At 45.1% G+C, this 22,934-nt stretch overlaps 1 protein-coding gene across 2 annotated transcripts in view; it reads right to left on the bottom strand.

Moving 5' to 3' along the window:
- SLC45A2 (solute carrier family 45 member 2) overlaps window positions 1-22,934 on the bottom strand; it is a 31,657-nt gene continuing 8,723 nt past the window's right edge. For both annotated transcript variants that reach the window (XM_048502750.1, XM_048502749.1), the window contains 5 exons: window positions 19,179-19,501; window positions 13,125-13,268; window positions 10,626-10,749; window positions 6,550-6,755; window positions 1-244 (listed from right to left, as the gene is read on the bottom strand). In XM_048502750.1, the coding sequence (XP_048358707.1) occupies window positions 20-244; window positions 6,550-6,755; window positions 10,626-10,749; window positions 13,125-13,268; window positions 19,179-19,501 (1,022 nt within the window). In that variant the 3' untranslated portion in view covers window positions 1-19. The remainder of the gene's footprint in view (window positions 245-6,549; window positions 6,756-10,625; window positions 10,750-13,124; window positions 13,269-19,178; window positions 19,502-22,934) is intronic.

A 22,934-nucleotide genomic window follows, 5' to 3' on the forward strand; every position in this document is an offset into this window, starting at 1 on the left:
TTTTTCTGCTAGGCACCTACTATTTATTGCTTTCTTCCACGTAGCGTACAAAGAACGCCACAAAGCAGCAGCCAAACAAGGCGATGGCAGAGGCAAAGATCACAACCACTACCACGCTGCCCGCGGCGCTGACCAGGAAGCCCAGTCCCACCCCGACGATGATCTGGGCCAGCTGAACCATGCAGGTGAGGGCAGCGCAGTCGATTCCCTTTCCTCGGCCGCCCTCCAAAGCTTCATTCTGATTCTGAAAGGGAACGCAAAAAGGAAATGGAGTTCAAGTCAAGGAGGCGCAGTTGACTATTCAAGAGATCTGTCCTCGGTTGAGTATCACACGCTCATTTTTTTGACACACTGAGTTCCATAATTCTGTCATTGCAGAAAGCAACGTGTGTGATGTATGCTGCTCTTGAATGGGCCAGTCAGCAGAAAACTACATCGCAGTCCAGGTGTTGGGTGAGATCGTCCAGTTGGTGATTGGATGGGCAGAACCAGCAGAACCATAAAGGAGGCAACCAGAACAATGGTGGTTGTTGGGTTTGCCTTGTGAGTGGAGTGGCGTGTTATAGTGTGTGTAAATTCTTGGACAACGTTGTGCAGCATCTTGTCTATGTTCCTGTGTGTGCCACAGAAGATAAAAAGCCTTCCTGTTTGGAATGGGACTCTCTGTCTGTGTGTTTTTCTTTGCTGTCAACAGTTACCTACTGGTATTCCAGACTGCCCAGGAATGGCTTCTACCCCTTCCGCTGGATTTTGAGATGACAAATTCAATTTCTGCGCAATCTGGCAGAGTGAACATCCCAATCTGGTCCACACATGATTACCCTTGCAGAGGCCTTTCAGGGCTAGTGAGCTTTTGGAGCAGGACTCGTGGAGTCAAATTGCACCCAACCTGCCATTTCTTAACACAGGTAGCGGGCTCAAGGTTGACTCAGACTTCCAACTTTCCAAGGTCAGTAAAATGAGTACCTAGCTTGCTGGGGACAAAGTGTAGACTACTGGGGAAGGCAGTGGCAAACCACCCCATATAGTCTGCCACGTGGTGTGTGATGCCATTCTTTGGGTCAGTAACGACCCAGAGATTGCATAAGAGACTACCTTTACATTTACTTTTAACCTTCTATAGTCCTGACCTCAACAGACCAGGCTAAGCTAACCTGGTCAGATCTCAAAAGCGAAGCTAGGTTGGCCTGGGACACTCCTAGGAATACCAGGGTTGGGATGCGGAGGCAGGCAATGGCAACTACCTCTGTTTGACTCTTGCATGGAAAGCTCCATCAAAATAGACTTGAAGGCCACCCACTCCCCTCTACAAAAGGGGTAGGACCTTTTTTTCTCCAGATTGTTGGCAACCCTGTCTTCTCCTTTTAGAAGAAGAAGAAGAAGAAGAAGAAGAAGAAGAGGAAGAGGAAGAGGAGGAGGAGGAAGAGGAGGAAGAGGAGGAGGAGGAGGAGGAGGAGGAGTTTGGATTTATATCCCCCTTTCTCTCCTGCAGGAGACTCAACGGGGCTTACAATCTCCTTGCCCTTCCCCCCTCACAACAAACACCCTGTGAGGTAGGTGGGGCTGAGAGAGCTCTGAGAAGCTGTGACTAGCCCAAGGTCACCCAGCTGGCATGTGTGGGAGTGTACAGGCTAATCTGAATTCCCCAGATAAGCCTCCACAGCTCAGGCAGCAGAGTGGGGAATCAAAACCGGTTCCTCCAGATTAGATACACGAGCTCTTAACCTCCTACACCACTGCTGCTCCTTTACACTGAGTTTGAGTTTACTAAATCCCAGGCAAGGTGTGTGTGTGTGTGTGCTGTGCTACCCTGTCGGGTTTTCAAGGCAAGAAATGTTTGACAGTGACTTGTCACTGGCTTCCTTTGTGCTGCGACCCTGATATTCCTTTCAGGTAGCCCATCCAAATACTTACCAAGGCCGACCCTGCTTAGCTTCCAATGCAATCCCGCCAGTCTGGACATATCCAGCCTTAATTTGTAAGGAATTCACAGCATATACTGAGTGATATGTATTGACTGGGAAGTCGGCGACATGGAATTAGCAGCTGCTGATTTTAGCTCTGGACTGACTTTTCACAGTTCTCAATTTCATTCCTGTTTGCTCACAAGCAAACCCCAGAGAGCTGGATTAAACATCCCTGATTTGTTTATATGAGACTGCAACAAAGGCCTGAGAATTATTTGCCTCTCATTAACCTCACAGCAGGATGCCGTTATTTTTTAAGAGGGGAAAATGAAGCTGAGGAAAAACGACGTGCCCCAGACCACATGAAAAGTTTTAATGTCGACTGAAAAATTTATCCACTGGGCTAAATTTATCCACTCTTTTATTATATTTTTAATGGACGGTTGTCATTCAGTCGTGGCAACAGAAGTCACTATTTCTGTTAAAACAGTTTAACCAACACAAAGAACTGGGACCAGACTAAACAAGACATTTGTGGCGCATGATTGGATCTCTCAATCTGCAATGTGGCCATTGTGTGGGGCATAGATTGGCCCCTTACCTCTCCCAGACCAATCTCGCCACTGTGATCCATGTTACGGTCACCTCCAGATTAGACTATTGCAACTCACTCTATCATGCGGGACTTCCCTTGCGGCTGAACCAGAGGTTGAAGTTGGTCCAGCATACAGTGGCATGGCTAGTCACAGGTAGCTCTGTATCTCACCTGTGCTGTGCTGGCTGCACTGGCTCCCACTGGAATACCAGATCACCTTCAAGGTCCTGTTTTAACCTTCAAGGCATACCTTAGGGACCATCTTTTTCCCTATGTCGCCACTCGGCCTCTGTGCTCTGCGGAGGCCAATTTACTCATGGTCCTTGGCCCCTCCATGATACGGCTAGCCTCCATCCAGGGCCTTGGCCCCTGCCCGGTGGAATTCTCAACCACCATCTTTTAGGGCCCTGCGGGATCTTGAGCAATTCCACAAGGCCTGTAAAACAGAATTATTCCACTGGGCTTTTTGTGAGAAATAGCCATTGATAGTGCCATCCCCTGCATTTATATTCTATTCCATGTTCTAGACCACCTTCATGACATGATATGGACTGCAATTTGGACCACAATTTTCACCATCTGGTAATTTTATATTTTGTTTTTTGCTATTTATGGTTCTAGGCCAGTGGTGGCAAACCTATGGCACGGGTGCCAGAGGTGGCACTCAGAGTCCTCTCTGTGGGCATGCACAGAGTTCATCATGTGGGAGGGGGGTGGAAAATCCCCTCCCCCCCCACACATATCTAGGCTGGCCTGGGCATGATCCTTTACCTGGGAGTAAGCTCGGTTGCTGGCAATGGGGTAAATCTTCTGAGTAAATCCTCCTAGGATCGTGATTCACCCATTTGAAACATTGCACGGTTGCTTCACTAAGCTTACTCCTGAGTAACGCGTGCCTTGGAGCCAACCATTTATTCTAAACTAAAACCTCAGTATTCAGGTTAAATTGCCGTGTTGGCACTTTGCGATAAATAAGTGGGTTTTGGGTTGCAGTTTGGGTACTCGGTCTCGAAAAGGTTCACCATCACTGTTCTAGGCTGTTGTTACTGGTTTTATATGTATATTGTACACTGCCCGATAGATAGATAGATAGATAGATAGATAGATAGATAGATAGATAGATAGATAGATAGATAGATAGATAGATAGATAGATAGATAGATAGATAGATAGATAGATAGATAGATAGATAGATAGATAGATAGATTGATAGATTGATTGATTGATTGATTGATTGATTGATTGATTGATTGATTGATGGAGAGAAGGGGGGAGGGAGGGATAGAGGGATGGAGGGATCGATGGAGGGATAGGCTGTGGTAGGAGGTTTAACTTTTATCCAATGCACTGCTTGCCTAAATTGCCCCCTTGCTGCTCTTAACATGGGGGAGGGGGGAGGGGGTGGACAGAAAAATAACAGAATCATAGAATAATAGAAGTTGGAAGGGACCTCCAGGTTCATCTAGTCCACCCTCCTGCACAATGCAGGAAATGCTCCACTACCATGGATTTGGCCTCTGTGGTGCATACCTTGGTTGCATCTAGATTAGATTACAGCAGTGGACTCTGCGTGGAGCTAGTCTTGAGAAATGTTTGGAAACTTCAATTGGTACAGAATGCTGCAGCCAGGATGATGACTGGAGTGGGTTGCATGAACCATATCACTCCAATCTTGGCCCGTCTACACTGAGTTCTCAATTTGTTTCTGGGCACAACTTGAGGTACTGGTCTTTTCCTTTTAAGTCATATATGGTTTGGGACTAACTTACTGGAAGAATCACCAACCCCCTTATGAGCCTGTCCAATCACTATGGTCATCTTCAGTCACTCTGCTTTGGGTGCCAACTTTGAGGAGATGACCTTCTCTGTTGTGGCACCAAAGCTCTGGAACTCTCTCCCAGGGAGATTCATCTGTCCTCTACTGTTGTCATCTTCCACCAATGGATTGACTTTTTTGTTTTGTTTGGCATTCCCTCAGTCACCTTCCTTTCCTGACCAATCGCTGTTTTAATGTCTTTGAACATATTTTATCTCTGTCCTTACTTGTTTTAATGATGTGTGTTGTTGAGGTGGGTTGACAGTAATGGTTTCATAATATGGTTTTATCATGTGTGGTTTAATTTGCTAGCCATTTGGATGACCCTTGTGAGGGGAGAAAGGTGGGATATAAATTTTGTAAAACAGAATTAAAATTAAAAATGGATTCCCAGTGTCATCTGTAACCTGGTCATCGGAATGTCAGAGGCATCCAGACCTATCATCATTTACTTACATGTGAACCTTTTCTCTGTAAAGGAATCTCTTTGATTTCTTTGTGAAAGCTTTACTGAATGCAAATTTGTCCCCTCCTTTCAAACAGATACATGCACAAAGAACCATTTGTTTTAAGGACCTATAAATAAAACTTAAAAGGCCTCTTTGCACATTAGGACTGAACAGTACTCTTCAAAATGCAAATGTAACATACAGCTCTTTCAGAAATCAGGATTGGCTTCCTTTGTAGTGTATATTGCCAACTCTGCTTGTTTGTTTGGTCATTTGTTTTTTGTAGTGTGAAATTGTTTGGAGAAATGCAGTATTCATTGGATTCTGGACCAGAAATCGAAGGAATTCTTTTGCTATTATCTACCATTTGCAGCTATTTTAAGAAAAGAAGAAGAGGAGTTTGGATTCATATCCGCCCCTTCTCTCCTGTAAGGAGACTCAAAGGGGCTTACAATCTCCTTTCCCTCCCCCTGCTCCACAACAAACACCCTGTGAGATGGGTGGGGCTGAGAGAGCTCCAAAGAGCTGTGACTAGCCCAAGGTCACCCAGCTGGCATGTGTTGGAGTGCACAGAATAATCCGGTTCCCCAGATAAGCCTCCACAGCTCAAGTGTTTTATTTTCCTACATCATTGAAACCAAGTACACAGCCCTTGACTGGAGGGTCTTCAATGGAGGTTAAACTCTCATTCAGCCAGAAACATGAATGCTTCATGAGTTTTAACGGTTTAACATTGAAAGGTCAATGTTTAATACTTTACTAAAGTGCACATTTTCTACGGAAAAACCTCTTGATGGCCTTGACATTCTCCTAATGAATCTACAGACCTATCAGTAACTAGCTTTTTTTTTCTTTTTGCTGTGCAAACTTTACCTGGAAGTCTGAGATAAAAAGCTTTTCTATAAAAATCAGAGCTGACCAAGTCAATTGAATCAGCGGTGAAGCGAAAGAAATTGGTTCTCTTTTCGGTGACATTCTGAGAAATATGAATCTCAGATTTCTACTTGAGCATCTCATAGTCCTTTTAGCCTTGCTCAAAACTGAACGGCCCTGAGAGAGTTCTGTGGCAATAGTTTCTTCTGATCTTATTCACCAGACAAATTTGTAAAGGCTGACCTGGGTTCACGGGCTCTTCTGGTGAAGTCCCATTCCAGAATTCAACCAGATTTGCATTAAAAATACCCACTGGCCTGAGCTGTTTAACTCTGTAGAGTTAACAGACCAGGTGCTTGGGAGCAACAGCCACAGAAGGCCATTGCTTTCACATCCTGCATGTGAGAACCCAATGGCACCTGGTGGGCCACTGCGAGTAGCAGAGAGCTGGACTAGATGGACTCTGGTCTGACCCAGCTGGCTTGTTCTTATGTTCTTATGTTCTTAACTGTCCATAGACTTAAGCCTGAGGATGGAGAAACATTTGGGCTCATCCTTTTGATCATATTGCAATAGATGAAAGCACAATTCTAGTCCATGTTTGACTGCCAAGCAAGATTTGTTTCAGTAAGTGGGTGTCTTAAATAGAGTTGGTGAGCCAGCATGATGTAGTGGTTAAGAGCAGGTGCACTCTAATCTGGAGAACTAGGTTTGATTCCCCTCTCTGCCACTTGAGCTGTGGAGGCTTATCTGGTGAACCAGATTAGCTTGTGCACTCCAACACATGGCACCCGGGTGATTGGGTTACAGGAGAGAAAGGTGGGGTGTAAATCTAACCCTTCTTCTTCTTCAATGTTATTAACAAGAAAACCAATATGAAATACCAACCCTGGTTCATTCTTAACTTACCTCTTCCTCCCTGTGATATTCAGCAATGAGGTTGAACGGTACAGTATACAATGTACTGGACATTACACCAAAGAGGGAACACAGAGCCAGAGTAGAATAGATTTTGGGGAAGAGTCCAATAAACCCAGTGCCCAGTCCAAAAAGCAGATATCCAATGAAATAAAGTCCCTTTAATCCTATGTAAGGTAGTAGGGCTTTCTGCAAATCTGTTAAGGGGAAAAAAGATAAGGGGAAAAATGGATTTTTATTTTTTTTAAGTAGCCAGTTCAACCACAGAGTATGGAATGTCTCAGAGTTTTTGAAACACTTTTTCTTCCTTGTAAGTAAAGCTGGAGATGCCCCCACCCCGAATTACTTCTAATCGTCAGTGATCAGTTTATCTGGATAAAATGGATGTTTTGGAAGCTGGTCTCTATGGCATTATATCATAAGAACATAAGAACTAGCCTGCTGGATCAGACCAGAGTCCATCTAGTCCAGCACTCTGCTACTCGCAGTGGCCCACATGCTCACATGCAGGATGTGGAAGCAATGGCCTTCTGCTGCTGCTGCTGTTCCCAAGCACCTGGTCTGCTAAGGCATTTGCAATCTCAGATCAAGATTGGTAGCCATAGATCGACTTTTCCTCCATAAATCTGTCCAAGCCCCTTTTAAAGCTATCCAGGTTAGTGGCCATCACCACCTCCTGTGGCAGCATATTCCATAATAATAAAAGTTTCCTTTTATTAGTCCTAATTCTTCCCCCCAGCATTTTCAATGAATGCCCCCTGGTTCAAGTACTGTGAGAAAGAGAGAGAAAAATTCTCTCTGTCAACATTTTCTACCCCATGCATAATTTTATAGACTTCAATCATATCCCCCCTCAGACGTCTCCTCTCCAAACTAAAGAGTCCCAAACGCTGCAGCCTCTCATCATAAGGAAGGTGCTCCAATCCTTCAATCATCCTCGTTGCCCTTCTCTGCACTTTTTCTATCTCTTCAATATCCTTTTTGAGATGTGGCAACCAGAACTGAACACAGTACTCCAAGTGTGGTCGCACCACGGCTTTATATAAGGGCATGACAATCCTTGCAGTTTTATTATCAACTCCTTTCCTAATTATCCCCAGCATAGAGTTTGCCTTTTTCACAGCTGCCATGCATTGAGTAGACATTCCCATGGAACTATCAACTATGGAACTATCAACTAAGACGCCCAAATCCCTTTCCTGGTCTGTTACCGATAGCACTGACTCCTGTAGCATATAGGTGAAGTTTGGATTTTTTTGCCCCTATGTGCATCACTTTACATTTTGCTACATTGAACTGCATTTGCCATTTCTTAGCCCACTCACCTAATTTATCATGGTCCATCTGGAGCTCTTCACAATCCTTTGTGGTTCTCACCACACTACATAATTTGGTATCATCTGCAAACTTGGCCACCACGCTACCCACCCCTACTTCCAGGTCATTTATGAATAGGTTAAAGAGCACTAGTCCCAAAATGGATCCTTTGGGGGACACCACTCCTTACATCTCTCCATTGTGAGAACTTCCCATTTATACCCACCCTTTGCTTCCGGTTCCTCAACCAGTTTTTAATCCATAGGACTTCCCCTCTTATTCCTTCATTGCTGAATTTTCTCAATAGTCTCTGGTGAGGAACTTTGTCAAAAGCCTTTTGGAAATCCAAGTAGACAATGTCCACTGGTTCCTCCTTATCCACATACCTGTTTACACCCTCATGCCTGTCTATCCTGCTGAAGCCCCTCCCCTCCCCAAACCCCGTTTTTCCTGGGCTCCAACCCCCAAATCTCCAGAAATTCCCCACCCCAGAGTTAGCAGTCTTGCAAGTGAACCCATGTTATGTTCCACCACAAATTGATAAACTAATTGATCTATTTTCCATCCTGTTGTTTCTCTGAAGAACTCAGGCCCGTTACGCATGGGCCCCGCAGTGGCTGAGATGCGAGCGGCCCCAGAGCGGCCTCTGTTTCGTTTCCCCACACTTACCTTCTCTCCCTGCAGAGCTCCGCAGGGAGAAGCAGGAGATACACCCATGCTGCCCTTTGACCCCCGGGGGTCGAAAGACAGTGTGGGTGTGTCTCCTCATACCCTGCGGAGCTCCGCAGGGAGAGAAGGTAAGTGTGGGGAAAGCAGGAGTCGCCTAAATGGGACCCTCGTACCTTCGGGACCGCATTACCCCATATGTCCCAGTCCAACCTCTGCGCTCGGCAGAAGCCAATTTACTGGTGGTCCCTGGCCCCTCAATGATGCGGCTGGCCTCCACTCGGGCCAGGGCCTTTACAGCTCTGGCACCGGCCTGGTGGAACACTCTCCCTCCAGCTGTCTGGGCCCTGCGGGATTTGGGTGATTTCCGCAGGGCCTGTAAGACTGAGTTGTTCCACTGGGCCTTTGGAGAGACCAGCCGCTGAGTGTGCCCCCCCCCCCCCATTGTTCCATATGGGTCTTGTTCCATGTGAGCCCTAATATCATCGGGTGTTATCTTTTCCCCTCTCTCCTCTTTTTCTGGGAGAGATTTAGTTATGGTAAGCACTGACTTTTGTGGGATGCCTAGGTTAGGAAGTAATCGCTGTTTTTAATTGATATTTATGATAATTATGTTTTAATGATTTTATGTACACTGTTTGTGTTGTTCACCGCCCAGAGCCCTCTGGGGATGGGGCGGTATATCAAGTCTAAATGAATGAATGAATGAATGAATGAATGAATGAATGAATGAATGAATGAATGAATGAATGAATGAATGAATGAATGAATGAATGAATGCAGTGCCAGCTGGGAAACACAAAAGCCTCGCTCAGAAAACAATGTTTCCCCAGAATTGGGGTGGGGGGGCGGGGGGAAGCGCTGCACTACCTTGGTGCAGAGGCGGCAACTGTGCGAAAAGCATCCCTGGAATGGTGTTGTTACCGTTCCAGGGGCGGTGTTTTTGGCCCACCTGGAGTGGGCCCCAGAGTATCGTACGTAGCTTCCACACACTCTTGGAAGTACCAATCTCTAAAAGCTTTTTTTTTTCAATAATCAGCATTTTCAGGGCAATAATCCTTCTCTGTCTTCACACAGTTTGTTTGGTCTCACCATTCCTAGGAACATATGAAGCAGCCTTCCCCTAAGTCAGACCACTGATTCATCCAGACATTAGATCATAAAAACATCCCGGCTGGATCAGAGCAGTAATCCACTAGTCCAGCATCCCGTTTCACGCTGCAGACACTCAATTGCATTGGAGAGTCAATGCTCAAAGGCTGAGCCCTTCCCCTGGCGTTCCTTCTAGCACTGGGTTTCAGAAGTCCCGTTTACTCACCTTGGCTAGTAGCTAAGAATCTATCTAGCTCCCTTGTCAAGCCTTCTATATTTGTGGCTATCATGAGCCCCTGGACAAAGATCCTATCTGGGATCCCACACACAACCCTGATCCATGCCAAATATCATACCATGTTTCCCTGAAAATAAGACAGTGTCTTATATTAATTTTTGCTCCCAAAGATGCGCTATGTCTTATTTTCAGGGTATGTCTTATATTTCTGTGTTCTGTTCGTCGGGCATGCTTCCAAACAAAAACTTTGCTACGTCTTACTTTTGGGGGATGCCTTATATTTAGCACTTCAGCAAAACCTCTACTATGTCTTATTTTCCAGGGATGTCTTATATTCGGGGAAACAGGGTAGCAAAACAAATTTCTAGGGAGCGTCTACAATTTTAAAAAAAGAACCACCTGTTCAGCTGTCTGTTCATTTCTGTCAGGCATATCTCATCCTTATACATAACTGCCTAAGGCAGTGGTGGCCAACCTCTGGTGATCCAGAGGTTCATGGACTGCAATTCCCACCAATTGGCCAAGCTGGCAGGGGCTGATGGGAATTGTAGTCCATGAACATCTGGAGCGCCATAGGTTGGCCAACCCTGGCCTAAGGGATGGAATGCCTGCTGCCAGGTGCCCCTGCCTGCCTGAGGTAAGTGTGGTACGGGGGGGGGGACGACTCGGAGTCTGCCCCGGGCTCCATTTTCCCTAGCTACACCCCTGGCATTCCCATCATCATCAAACAGGAATAAGTCTTGGTGATACTCACAGGAGTAGAGTGAGGAGGAAATGGCGTTGATGCACATCCCCCAGCATCCCATCTCAACGCCCCTTTCGTAAGTCAGGTAAGCTGTGGAGTTATGAGGTGCATAAGGATCACCATTGAAAACAATCTGCAGCGCCAGCACAAAACAGAAGCAGAGGAAGAGCTCATGCCAATATCTTCACGTTTTCCCTTTCTCAATAAAAATGCAGCCAAAAGACTAGGAAGGGAAGATGAACTGGTTGATGTTGTTTATGTTGTTTCGTGACTGTTTTCAGGGACGTAGGTATAGATTTTTAGGGGGGTTTTCGAGGGCAGGGCCACACCCCCACCCGCCACTAGGACATGGCCACGCTTCCCCAAGTCCTGCCCCCGGCCTCAGCACTTATAAAAGCAGCTCTCCGAATCCGGGAATGGCAGACTCCCCTGCCCTTCCCTCCCCCGCCCCCCACCAGCTGGGCTCCCAGCCGGCAGCAGGCAGTTCCTTCTGCCCTCCCCTCTGGGCAGAGGCATAGCTAGGGAAAATGGGGCCTAGTGCAAAATCTGAGTTTTGTGGGGGCCCCCCATAGGTGGCCACTGTGATGCTGGAATCCACCCCCAAACAGCATCACTTTCAATGGTGTTTAAACTGGAGAGACCAAATTCTCCTTTTAAATCCACCTTAAAGGGAGAATCTGGGGTCCCCAGTTAAAACAACATTGAAAGTGATGCTGTTTGGGGGTGGATTATCCCCAACCCTGAAACAGCATCACTTTCAATGTGGTGTAGTGGTTAAGAGCAGGTGCATTCTAATCTGGAGGAACCGGGTTTGATTCCCAGCTCTGCCCCTTGAGCTGTGGAGGCTTATCTGGAGAATTCAGATTAGCCTGTGCACTCCCACGCACGGCAGCTGGGTGACCTTGGGCTAGTGACAGCTTTTCGGCGCTCCCTCAGCCCCACTCACCTCACAGAGTGTTTGTTGTGAGGGGGGGAGGGAAAGGAGATTGTAAGCCCCTTTGAGTCTCCTACAGGAGAGAAAGGGGGGATATAAATCCAAACTCTTCTTCTTCTAAACTGGGAACCTCAGATTCTCCCTTTAAATCCATGCCAAAGGGGGTGGATTTAAAAGGAGAACCTGGGGAAATTGGGGAGGGGGGTGCCTGCTGTCAGGGGTGCAATTGTTAAGCTAGCAGCACCAAACTTTCAGGGTATCTTTAGGAGACTCTCCTAATGATGCCACCCAGGTTTGATGAAGTTTGGTTCAGGGGGTCCAAAGTTATGGACCCTCAAAGGTGTAGCCCCCATCTCCTATTAGCTCCCATTAGAAACAATGGGGGATAGGGGCATCCCCTTTGGGAGTCCATAACTTTGGACCCCCTGAACCAAACCTCACCAAACCTGGGTAGTATCATCAGGAGAGTCTCCCAAACAATACCCTGGACCAAACTTCACAAAACCTGGGCGGTATCAGTAAGAGACTATCCTGATGATACCTCCTAGGTTTGGTGAAGTTTGGTTCAGGGTGTCCAAAGTTATGGACCCTCAAAAGTGTAGCCCCCATCTTGTATTAGCTCCCATTGGAAACAATGGAGGATGGGAGCACCCCCTTTGGGAGTCCATAACTTTGGACCCCCTGAACCAAACCTCACCAAATCTGGGTAGTATCATCAGGAGAGTCTCCTAAATAGTCCCTGAAAGTTTGGTGCTGCTAGCCTAAAAATGCGCCCCCTGCAGGCCAAAAACAAAAAAAACACTTTAAAATGCAAAAAAACCACAAACCGGGGTGTGTGTGTGTGTGTGGAGCTTTGGACATGTAATGGGGGGTTGAACCCGAAACCCCCCCTTACCTACGTCCTTGACTGTTATTATGACATTTTATGGTGAGCCATTTTGAGCATGTGTTGGTGGTGAGGAAATGGAATGGAAATATTTCAAATGGAAATATTTCAATGAGAACTATGCACATATTTCAAATGGATGCTTAAATGAGAACTATGCAAATGAGACTATAATGATCATACTAGCTTATTCCTGGGGATTTAGAAAATGTACTTATTTAGAAAATAATTCATAATTCCTTGCGGGATTGGTAGTTTAGAAAATGTCAGATCAATTTCTCTTTAAAGTAGCTCTGGACAAAATAATATAATGCTAGGAAATGCTAATAGGGTGAAATGGAGGAGAATGAGGGATTTGTAACACATTGCCCAATTTTACTGTGAACAGGCAAATGGAGAATAGCATAATTGCAGGCTCCAGGAACCTCCATTAAAACTGGTATTTCAACCTTGAAAGATAAAGAGGCAGCTGCTCTTTAATGTGAAATCCCCATCCATTCAAAACATCCAGTAAAAAGGACCAAGGATATTCATCTTTGCTTTCAGGTGTCTCCTGCATTTCTGTTTAATCCTAGCTGTTTACAGATCTGTGTTTGCCATCATGTACACATAAACAAGTAGATATAATCATGCAATCACAAAGGGGATCAGAGGGCACTTTTAGGTGGTGGTGGATTGTTTCTGTTACCTGTCCCATGAAGTCCGTGAAGAAGAGCATGTTGGAGAGGAAAGCTGTCCATCCCATCAAATGGCTCATGCACAAACAGCGATAATGGGAAGGCATGCTTAGAAGTGCTTTGAGGAGGGCCTTAATAGTCACCTGCCTCTCGACCTGCAAGGAAGAATTTCTTAATGTCCAGTTTAAAGCCCGCCAAAATCATCAATGCAAGACAAACAGCTAGGATGTTTTGCTTTCTTTCCACACGAATTACTTGCAGTCTTTAACAATGACAAGACCTGAATGCTGTTTCCAGTGGTGGGATCCAAAAATTTTAGTAACAGGTTCCCATGGTGGGTGGGATTCAAACTGTGGCGTAGTGCCAATGGGGCTGGGCGGGGCACGATGGGGGCATGGGCGGGGATCCCGGGGGCGGGCCAGTCCTTGGGCGGGAAACGAATGCACGCAGGCGCAGGCTGCCACGCACGCCGGTGCACCTCCTGCTAGACTGCTTTAAGTTCTGCATGCTACTGCTGAGAGGAGGGGCGTAACTAAGGCAAAAATCACATGGCAAAATCACCAATTAGTAACCCCCTCTCGGCACACACAAATAATTAGTAACCTACTCTCGGGAACCTGTGAGAACCTGCTGGATCCCACCTCTGGCTGTTTCTTGTGTTATTTGCCCAAGGACACTGAATGACGCTTTGTAACACAAGGGGTCTCAAACAAGGCATCCCAGTACCCAGATGTAACACACTGTGCTCTCGGTCCCATCAGAAAAGCTGACCAGTGCTGATCAGAGAAGGATTCTATTGGCCTGCTTTCCATTGTACCACAGCACCATCAATACAGATGGACTGATAGAGATATTGCAGCCAACAACCCATCAGGGATCGGTTGAAACAAGAGGCCAACAGGATTCTACTTGCTCCTATAAACCGTCTGGTTCATGGATCAAGCAGCTCTTGGGAGAGCTTAACCCCTCCGGGTTCCTTGTTTGCAGGCCTCTCGCCCTTATTGACACCTGCAAGAAGAAGGACTGTCACATAAAAAAAGAAAAAACTACCAGACATTTTGTGTCTAGCAGTTGCTTGATGGGTAAAAGTCGAACAAATGGTATTTCCTCATGCATTTCCTCATGCATTTCCAAGCCAGAGGAAAGCTTTTCTCTTCTGTTACGCAGTGAGTTGTTAAAGCTGCGAAAGGTAAAAACTAGACTTGCAAATATACAAGTATTTGTAGCAGAGTGTAAACCTGTTGTATGAGTGAAAAGGATACCCAACTAGCTGACAAAGTTTAGGTTCATGCTAAACATCGAAATACGCACATTAAGTATGCGTTGTTCTTCTACCAGAACTAAGTGTTGGCTGCTCATCTCTGTTCATTTGACCATGCTGCTCCAAGATCAGGTGTCTATATAATCCTAACTCCCCAATTCTCTCATCTGTTCCAAACCTATCCACTCAAAAGTGCTTATGTCCTACAATTGTGTTGTCCTACAATCTGCTGCTTTAATTATTGAATGCTCGTGTACGCCTAGCGTGTTTCCCCGAAAATAAAACAGAGTCTTATATTAATTTTTGCTCCAAAAGATGCATTAGGGCTTATTTTCAGGAGATGTCTTTTTTCCCCCCATGATTTTGCACCCCCCATGTGACCAGGTCAGCTGCGCTGGGAAATCTGTAACTAGGGTGTGGGTTTTTTTGGAGTAGGGCTTATATTTCAAGCATCCTCCAAAAATCCCAAAAAAATCATGCTAGGGCTTATTTTCAGGATAGGTCTTATTTTCAGGGAAACAGGGTATTATCCCTTAATCAAACTGATAAACTTTATTCACTCTCCTGTGGAATTTCTTGAGAAGCTGATTTTGAAATACATAAGCAACCAAGACCCTGACCTTGCCCGACTTTTTGCTAAGCCAAGAGTCTGCTCTCGTTAATTCCCCACTCTAAAAGATATAGACTCCCACCATTTTAAGTAACAGTACTGGAGGAAATGATGTAAGAAGCTTGCTTCTTTGGGAACTTTCTTCTGACAGCCTGCTCAGTAGCTAGAGAAATAGAATGTGCTCTCACTCAAGAAATATCAGATTATAAAGAAAAAAAAATCTGAACCCAGTACTTACGGCTCATTTTCAAATGATTTTACATATATGATTGGCAGTAAGCTGGATATAAAAATTAGGCTAAAGAGGGTTTGTGACACTTTGTTCACACAGATTTCTTGCAATAAGAATTCATAAGCATCATAATTTTTTTTAATCCCTCAGCTGAACATATAGGAACAAAGAAAGCGGCTTTCTACAGTATCAGACCATGGGTTTCTCAAGGTCATACTGCAGTGTTTACTGTGATTGGCAGTAGTTCTTCAGGGTCTCAGAAAGAGAAGGTTTAAATCCCTGCCAAAGGAATTAAGATCCTAAGGAAAAGCCCTCCTGACTATCCCATCAATCAAAGAAACTCGATTTGTGGGTATGTAACCCCCATGCTCAGAATGGGTTGACCCAGTAAGGGGTAGAGACTCAGAGCAGCACGAGGCAGCAGACCTCTTGTAGTTGGAGGAGACAAGGCTACCAGACTCGGACCTTGGTTGTATAAGCCCTTAACACCTTGTTAAGGGTTTCTTTTTGTGGTTGTAATGGGTGAGAGTTCTCCTGGAAACCTTCATCATGTTGAAGCCTGTTCATCAAGCCCTTGGAGTCTCCAGGAGCCAACCCACTTGCAAAGAAGAATTGGACTTGGCAGTATCAGTAGACTGTAAATATAAGGACTTGAAAATGCAACCTGAACAGGACCTTGAAAATGTGATGTTAGATGTTGATGTTATATGTTAAGAAAGTAAACCATTTTGTTTTTAAAATTTGTTATTGCAAACTCATTCCAGGTTCTGCCCCACAGAACCCACAAGCTGAGGTTACAGGTACATGAGAGAGGGCCTTTTCGGTGATAGCCCCATGGTATCTGTACCTGATCACCTCACTTTTGATATTTAGGAGGCAATAGAAGACAGGGGTTTTTTTTAGAATTGCATTTGGTTCAGTTTACTAGCAGTCCTGAGAAGTGATTTTAAATGTTGGTTTTTATGTTTTTAATGTATTTTATTTGATATTTTTACCTCTGTAGGCTGTCATGGTAAAGTGTGTTTCACTCCACACTTGTGTCACCCAGAGAAACATATCGTACCATGACATTCCTCTGAAGATGCCAGCCATAAATGGGATGAAAGAAACATTAGGAGCTAAAATTAGCAGACCACATCCACGCAGCCCCAAAAATGCACAACAGCCAGGAGAGCACTGGCGTAATGCCCATTAGGCAAGGTGGGCAGCTGCCCAGGGCATCACCTTGTGGCGGGCATCAAAATGCTGGGTTTGTTTTTGGGTATTTTTAGTGGTTTTCCATTTCTGGCCTTCAGGGGGCGCATTTTTAGGCTAGTGGCACCGAAATTTCAGCATATCATCAGGAGACTGTCCTAATGATATCCCCCAGGTTTGGTACAGTTTGGTTCAGGGAGTCCAAAGTTATGGACTCCCAAAGGGGGTGCCCCTATCCCCCATTGTTTCCAATGGGAGCTAATAGGAGATGGAGGCTACAGTTTTGAGGGTCCATAACTTTGGCCCCCCTGAACCAAACTGCACCAAACCTGGGGGGTATCATTAGGGCAGTCTCCTGATGAGACCCTGAAAGTTTTGAGACTGTGCCTTCAGAAATGTGCCCCCCCCCCCAGCCTGCAACCCCCATTGACAGCAATGCAGAAAACTCAATGCAGAACAAAGATTCTTGGGCAAATTTTGGGATGTTCTTGCAGGGAGGGCATTCTTGGACGTATCAGCACCAAAATTTCAGGGTATCATCTGGAAACTGTCATGATGGCACCCCCAAGGTATGGTGCAGTTTGGTTCAGGGGGTCCAAAGTTATGGACCCTCAAAGGGTAGCCCCCATCTCCTTAGCAAAGAATGTGGGATGTGGGTCGTGGTAGAGTGGCCGCCCATGGGGGGGGGGGGGCATCCAACTCAGGTTTTGCCCAGGGCTACAGTTTGCCTCGTTACGCCCCTGCAGGAGAGTCACTTATTTGACCTTTTAGATCCCTATTTAGGGTTGTGGCTAATGTGCATTAGTGTTTTAGTCTCTGGCTTCCATTCTGTGCGCTTCTCATTGAATGGTGAACATTTTTTCTGGGTAAAAATATCCACAAAGGTCCAGAACTACATGCCTATTTCACTCAATAACGTTGTTTCCTAAAATAATGGCTTCAGGTGTTTTTACAGAAGAGCTTTTGGAAATAAAAAGGTAAGTCTTGTTTAGAATTTTTCAAAAAGATTTCAGTGCAATGTCCAGATGTTTAATCCCATTTGCAATTCTTTTCTTCTTGCCCACATAACAATTTTATTAAGAAGACAGGAATGAATATAACCCATACCGTATGACTCATTCATACTAAATGTAATAATTTGAAGACTTAAATGTGTGATCACCTTGGGCACAATGGAAGGAACAAAATCAGAGCAAAATTAATCCAGACCAATGAACTCAGTAAAGAGTGCCTATTTCTTTCTGGGATCATTGTCAATAACTTACCACTAAAATGAGAAATGGTTGTGGTGGGTTTTCCAGGCTGTGTGGCCGTGGTCTGGTGGATCTTGTTCCTAACGTTTCGCCTGCATCTGTGGCTGGCATCTTCAGAGGTGTATCACAGAGAAAAGTCTATTACACACTGACTTCCCTCTGTGATACACCTCTGAAGATGCCAGCCACAGATGCAGGCGAAACGTTAGGAACAAGATCCACCAGACCACAGCCACACAGCCCGGAAAACCTACCACAACCAGTTGAATCCAGCCGTGAAAGCCTTCAACAATAAAATTAGAAGTGTTTTCCTTAAAAAATGAAGCCTGGTAGCTTATACACACGTGGAATGATAAAAAGTATTAGCAGCACAAACTAAAATATTGTATATAAAGTCTTATTGGAGATGCATAGATCGAGAGTTTTTCTCCCATACTTCTACCATAAAGGAAGCATCAACAGAAGGTACCTGTTATTTAGAAATAATTTAGGGATTACAACCAAGGGATATAATTAATAAAAAAATTAGCTGCATCTAAGAGTTAAACTTCATGGGGTGTTCAAGTCTCACCATTGGAACATCTCACACACATCCATATGTAAAAATGGATTTGGACTGCAGTGCTGATAAAATAAGCCAATTAACATTTTCACATGTACTGATGCTTTGGTTCCCTAGGCTACTGGAAGGGAAACATCTTGTCATTCCCATCTTTTTTCTTTATCAGAAGTTAAAGAAGCCATTTTAAATCATGGAAACAGTCCATGATGAAGAGCTAATTCCTCTTCTCCAGTACCTTGACTTGATCCATCCCCCTTACTGCAGAGTTTGCTTTTCAGTCCCACAAACCCAGAGGCGTAGCTCCAAGGGGACGGGGGGGGGGGCATGTGACACACTGGGAGTGCACCCCTGTGGGGACAGCGGGGGCGGGACAGGGGTGGAGGACGCACCAGTGCACCCGGCACTTTTCCTCCTTGTTACGCCTCTGCACAAACCCAATGGGAGTTCTGATCACAGAACTTCATCATGCGTAGTTAGACCTCCAGTCCCATTAAAATCTATGAGCCATCACTTGAGTTCCTTGCTTTTAGTGGAATTTAGTCATGATTAACAGTTTTGAATCCTGACCCAGATAATTCAGGATAATTCAAAGTTGGCGGCTAAGCATGGTCAACCTTGGTTAGAACTTGGTTGGGAGATCACCAAGAAAGTCCAGGATAACTGGTACAGAGGCATTCAATAGCAAATCACAATTGTGTATCTCTTATTTATGGAGCTGCCATAATCTGGCTATGACTTGACAACCCTTTCTACCACCATGTTTGGGATCAGGCCCATATCTACCCCGCTCTTAAAATACCATCTTCCAGTCTCTATGTTTATTTCAGACAACCTGAAATACCTAGTTGAGAGATCACTTTGCACTGTAGTTCCAGGATCACAATCTTAATTGAAAAATACTTGAAAGCAAGAATGAAAAGTAGATGCTGTAAATATTTAAAAGGTGCCATTACCTGAACGTCTTGTTTTCCACTGAGCCTCCTTTGCTGAGGTAAAGTCTGTATTTCTTTATAACCATTTTTTAAATAGCCATTTTTGGCTGTTCCTACAGAACCGTATTGATAAGGCTTTGCTGCGTTCAGCAGTTGTTTAGATTCTACTGAGACAGTTGCGAGGGACGCTTCGGGGATACTGCACAAATGTACGGTCAGACAGATCAGGAAAACCAGAGCTGCGTAAAAGAACATCACCTGGAATTCTGATCCCAAATATTTTCCCAAGACAGTGTGACCCCAATCAATGGCACCTGTGAGGTAGCCAAGGGCCCCTCCTAGACCTAGAGAAAAAGAAGAGAACGTGTTTGTTAATCTACAGCAGTAGCTTTTTCGTTAATTTCTTAGACTACTTAGCAAATTCTTGTTTTGTTTTGTTTCCTCTTCTTGCTTATCCAGCCACAAAAGCCTTTTGCCACCTATTAATAATATGTTAAATATTTTAACAATGCACTGCAGCATATGTATAATGGCCAACTAAAATATTAGAAAAAATATATAACATATATTATTCCCTGACCAACCTAACCTCCACTCCAGCCTCATATTTTTCAAAAAATTCTGCTGAAAGATACCCAGGTTCTGACAAGTCTCGAAGAGAAAGTAGCAACCAAAAATGTGGTGGAGTCACCTGGAACAAGCAATGTTCTTGGCACGAAGATGGGAGTGAGAGGGTTTTCCTGGATGCAGTCAAATAAATCAAAGTGGAACGGACATGTGCAACCGTGTTTATAGAGGAACCCAAATCCTTTTCAGAAATTGCCAGCCCCTGTTCCAGAACTGGAGTTTCTGTGGAAGGGAGACCGTCAATATGGTCACCAACTCCAGGTTGGGATGGTTCTGGAGATTTGGGTATTGAGCCTCAGAAGGGAGGAATCTGAAAAGGAGACAGACCGTGGAGTATAATGCCATAGAGTTCACACTCCCAAGCCAGCGTGGTGAAGTGGTTAAGAGCGGTGATTTTTTTAATATTACACAGGATAATGAGCCACTGTGAAGGTTTCATGAAGTCATTCAACAACCAGGGAATGATAAAGTGTCCTCTGTCCTGTTATGAAGTCTGGGATGGATTTGACCGCAGTTATCCAGGCAATTCTGAAACCTTGGCTGGGGTCAGAAGATGGGTCCACTGCTAGTCCTTCTATGTTTCCAGCAACATCTTTATGCAGTGAAAAGCCACAAATGTAGGAATGCTTACAATGGGAACAGCTAAAAACCATAGCGTCTGCATATATAGCTGGCTATATACGTAACAACCTAAAAGGACAAAATTTGTATGCTCCCACACAGGAAATAACTCTGAAGTGATCTGGCGTCACAACCCCTGGGGTTACAACACAGCATAACCTCTTCTTTGTTTTGTGGGATCAGCAGACACTCAGATCACATAGTGCCGGCTTTCTTCTTTCACCCTCTATTGCAGCATGACATGCAAAGCTGGTCTGAAGAAGGTCAGAGAAAGATCAGCCAAGGTGTACAACCACTGGGAAAGGAGAAGCCTTCAGTGACATTGAAAGGGACACAGAGGCAAAACCATTTGGAGAAATATCTCAAGCAGAGAAGAATTGTAAGGTTGTAGTTCAACCTTGGAGAGGTTCTCGCCGGAGGTTTTGGCTCAACGCCCATGAAGGGGAATTTTACTGTTTTGGTTATTTTTCCTTTGCTTGCTTGCCTGTGTGAAACTCTGTGTGAAAAAACTGCCTTGTTTATATTCTTTTGGCGGGAACCTGTCTGATGCCCTGTGTAAGCGGTTGCTTCATATCTGGGTGTCAGTTCTCGCATTGCCTGTGCCTAACTAAGGTTGCGTTTGACTGGACTTTACTGGTTTGTTACATTATGCGAGAACTGACACCCAGATCTGAAGCAACCGCTTATACAGGGTATCAGACAGATTCCCGCCAAAAGAATATAAACAAGGCAGTTTTTTCACACAGAGTTTCACACAGGCAAGCAAGCAAAGGAAAAATAACCAAAACAGTAAAATTCTCCTTCCAGGGCGTTGAGCCAAAACCTCCGGCGAGAACCTCTCCAAGGTCGAACTACAACCTTACAAGAATAAGACCTTATTGCCAATCAGCAATCGCCAATAAATTGCTGTCCAAATACTTCATCTGATCATACTTAACCAAGTATGTTAGGTATCACTAGCAAATTGTGCCTCCTTTTATCGGGCAAAATGTGTGCTGCAGAGCAGAACCCCCCAACGTGGTGTCCTGGGGTGCCAGAACACCTGCCAATTGTATTTCTTGGTGCCCATTTGATTCTTGAGGATAAGAATCCAAAGCAACAAGCAGGGAGTTTGGGGGCTCTGCCAAGTCAAAGCCCTGAGCTCATCCCAGACAGGCACACCATGTTATATGTATCTGAACTGGGAACCTATCTGGGCATCCTTCCTTACACCCACTTACAGAGCCTCTTTCTGCCTGTATTCACAGCCTCAAGCGTCACTTGTATCCCGTTTCCCCAATGATGCCGGGTGCTGTATAGGGTAGCCAGCTCTGGGTTGGGAAATACTGGGAGATTTTGAGGCGCAGCCTTTTCCCAATTGTATGGCCATTGTCTTGGGTTATGTTCTAGGCCCCACTGGTCTAAAATATGATCAAAGAATGGGGGTCTAGGAGGAGAGGCAGAGAAGTACCGTTCTAACCATCTTTCCCCAAACCAATTAAAGATTCAACCCTTTCTTCCCCACATAAACCGCCAAGTCAAAATTTAACGGACTGAAAACACTTACTAACGATTAAGCCCCCCTGAGCACAAATGAGACTCACTTCTGAATAAACATACTTGGGTTGCATTGCATGCTCTGTGCAACAGACTTTGTTATTAGTGGCCCCTTCTGCACATGCAGAACAATGCACTTTCAATCCACTTTCAATGCACTTTGAAGCTGGATTTTACTGTGCGGAATAGCAAAATCCGCTTTCAAACAATTGTGGAAGTGGATTGAATGTGCATTATTCTGCATGTGCAGAAGGAGCCAGTATTATCTTCCCCACAGATTCACTGGCAAACAGCATGACACATGTGACTGTTGTGGGTTTTTTTGGGATGTGTGGCTATGGTCTGGTAGGTTTTGCTCCTAATGTCTCACTGGACCTATGGCTGGTATCTTTAGAGGCATGTCATGGTAAGATGTTTCTCTATATGGCACAGTGCGGAATGACTGTGTAGTGGGGTGTATGTTTTGCTCACCCCACAGAGGGGTGAGACACATATACTCCAGACGTCCCTTCTGCACAGGGTAATAAACTCAGGCTGGGGATGGGGAAAAACCTGTTTCAGGGGGGAACTTCACACAGCTCTTGCCCCTAAAGCGAAGCTGCCCCACGCTCCCCCCCCCAAAAAAAACAGGTTATTTGAGAATCGCGCTATTAGTGATTCTTTTATTGTAATGTGGGTTGCAGTCAGTGGTGGGATTCAAATAATTTAACAACCGGTTCTGGTGGTGGGATTCAAATAATTTAACAACTGGTTGTTTACAAACAGCATCTTAACAACCGGTTCTGCCGAAGTGGTGCGAACCTGCTGAATCCCACCACTGGTTGCAGCCGCTCACAAGCAAACGACCGCCTCGAAGCAAGCACTTCCCAGTTTTTAAAAGTCCTTCCCATGCAGCTGTGTAGCCATGTGGGGACACAGAGATGTCTCGTGGCATCACGGGACGTCAGCATGGCTGTAGGGGCCATGCCTTCCCTCCCTCCCTTGTAGCTATGC

The sequence above is a fragment of the Sphaerodactylus townsendi genome, linkage group LG07 (genome assembly GCF_021028975.2).
Source record: "Sphaerodactylus townsendi isolate TG3544 linkage group LG07, MPM_Stown_v2.3, whole genome shotgun sequence".
Classification (NCBI taxonomy): Eukaryota; Metazoa; Chordata; class Lepidosauria; order Squamata; family Sphaerodactylidae; genus Sphaerodactylus; species Sphaerodactylus townsendi.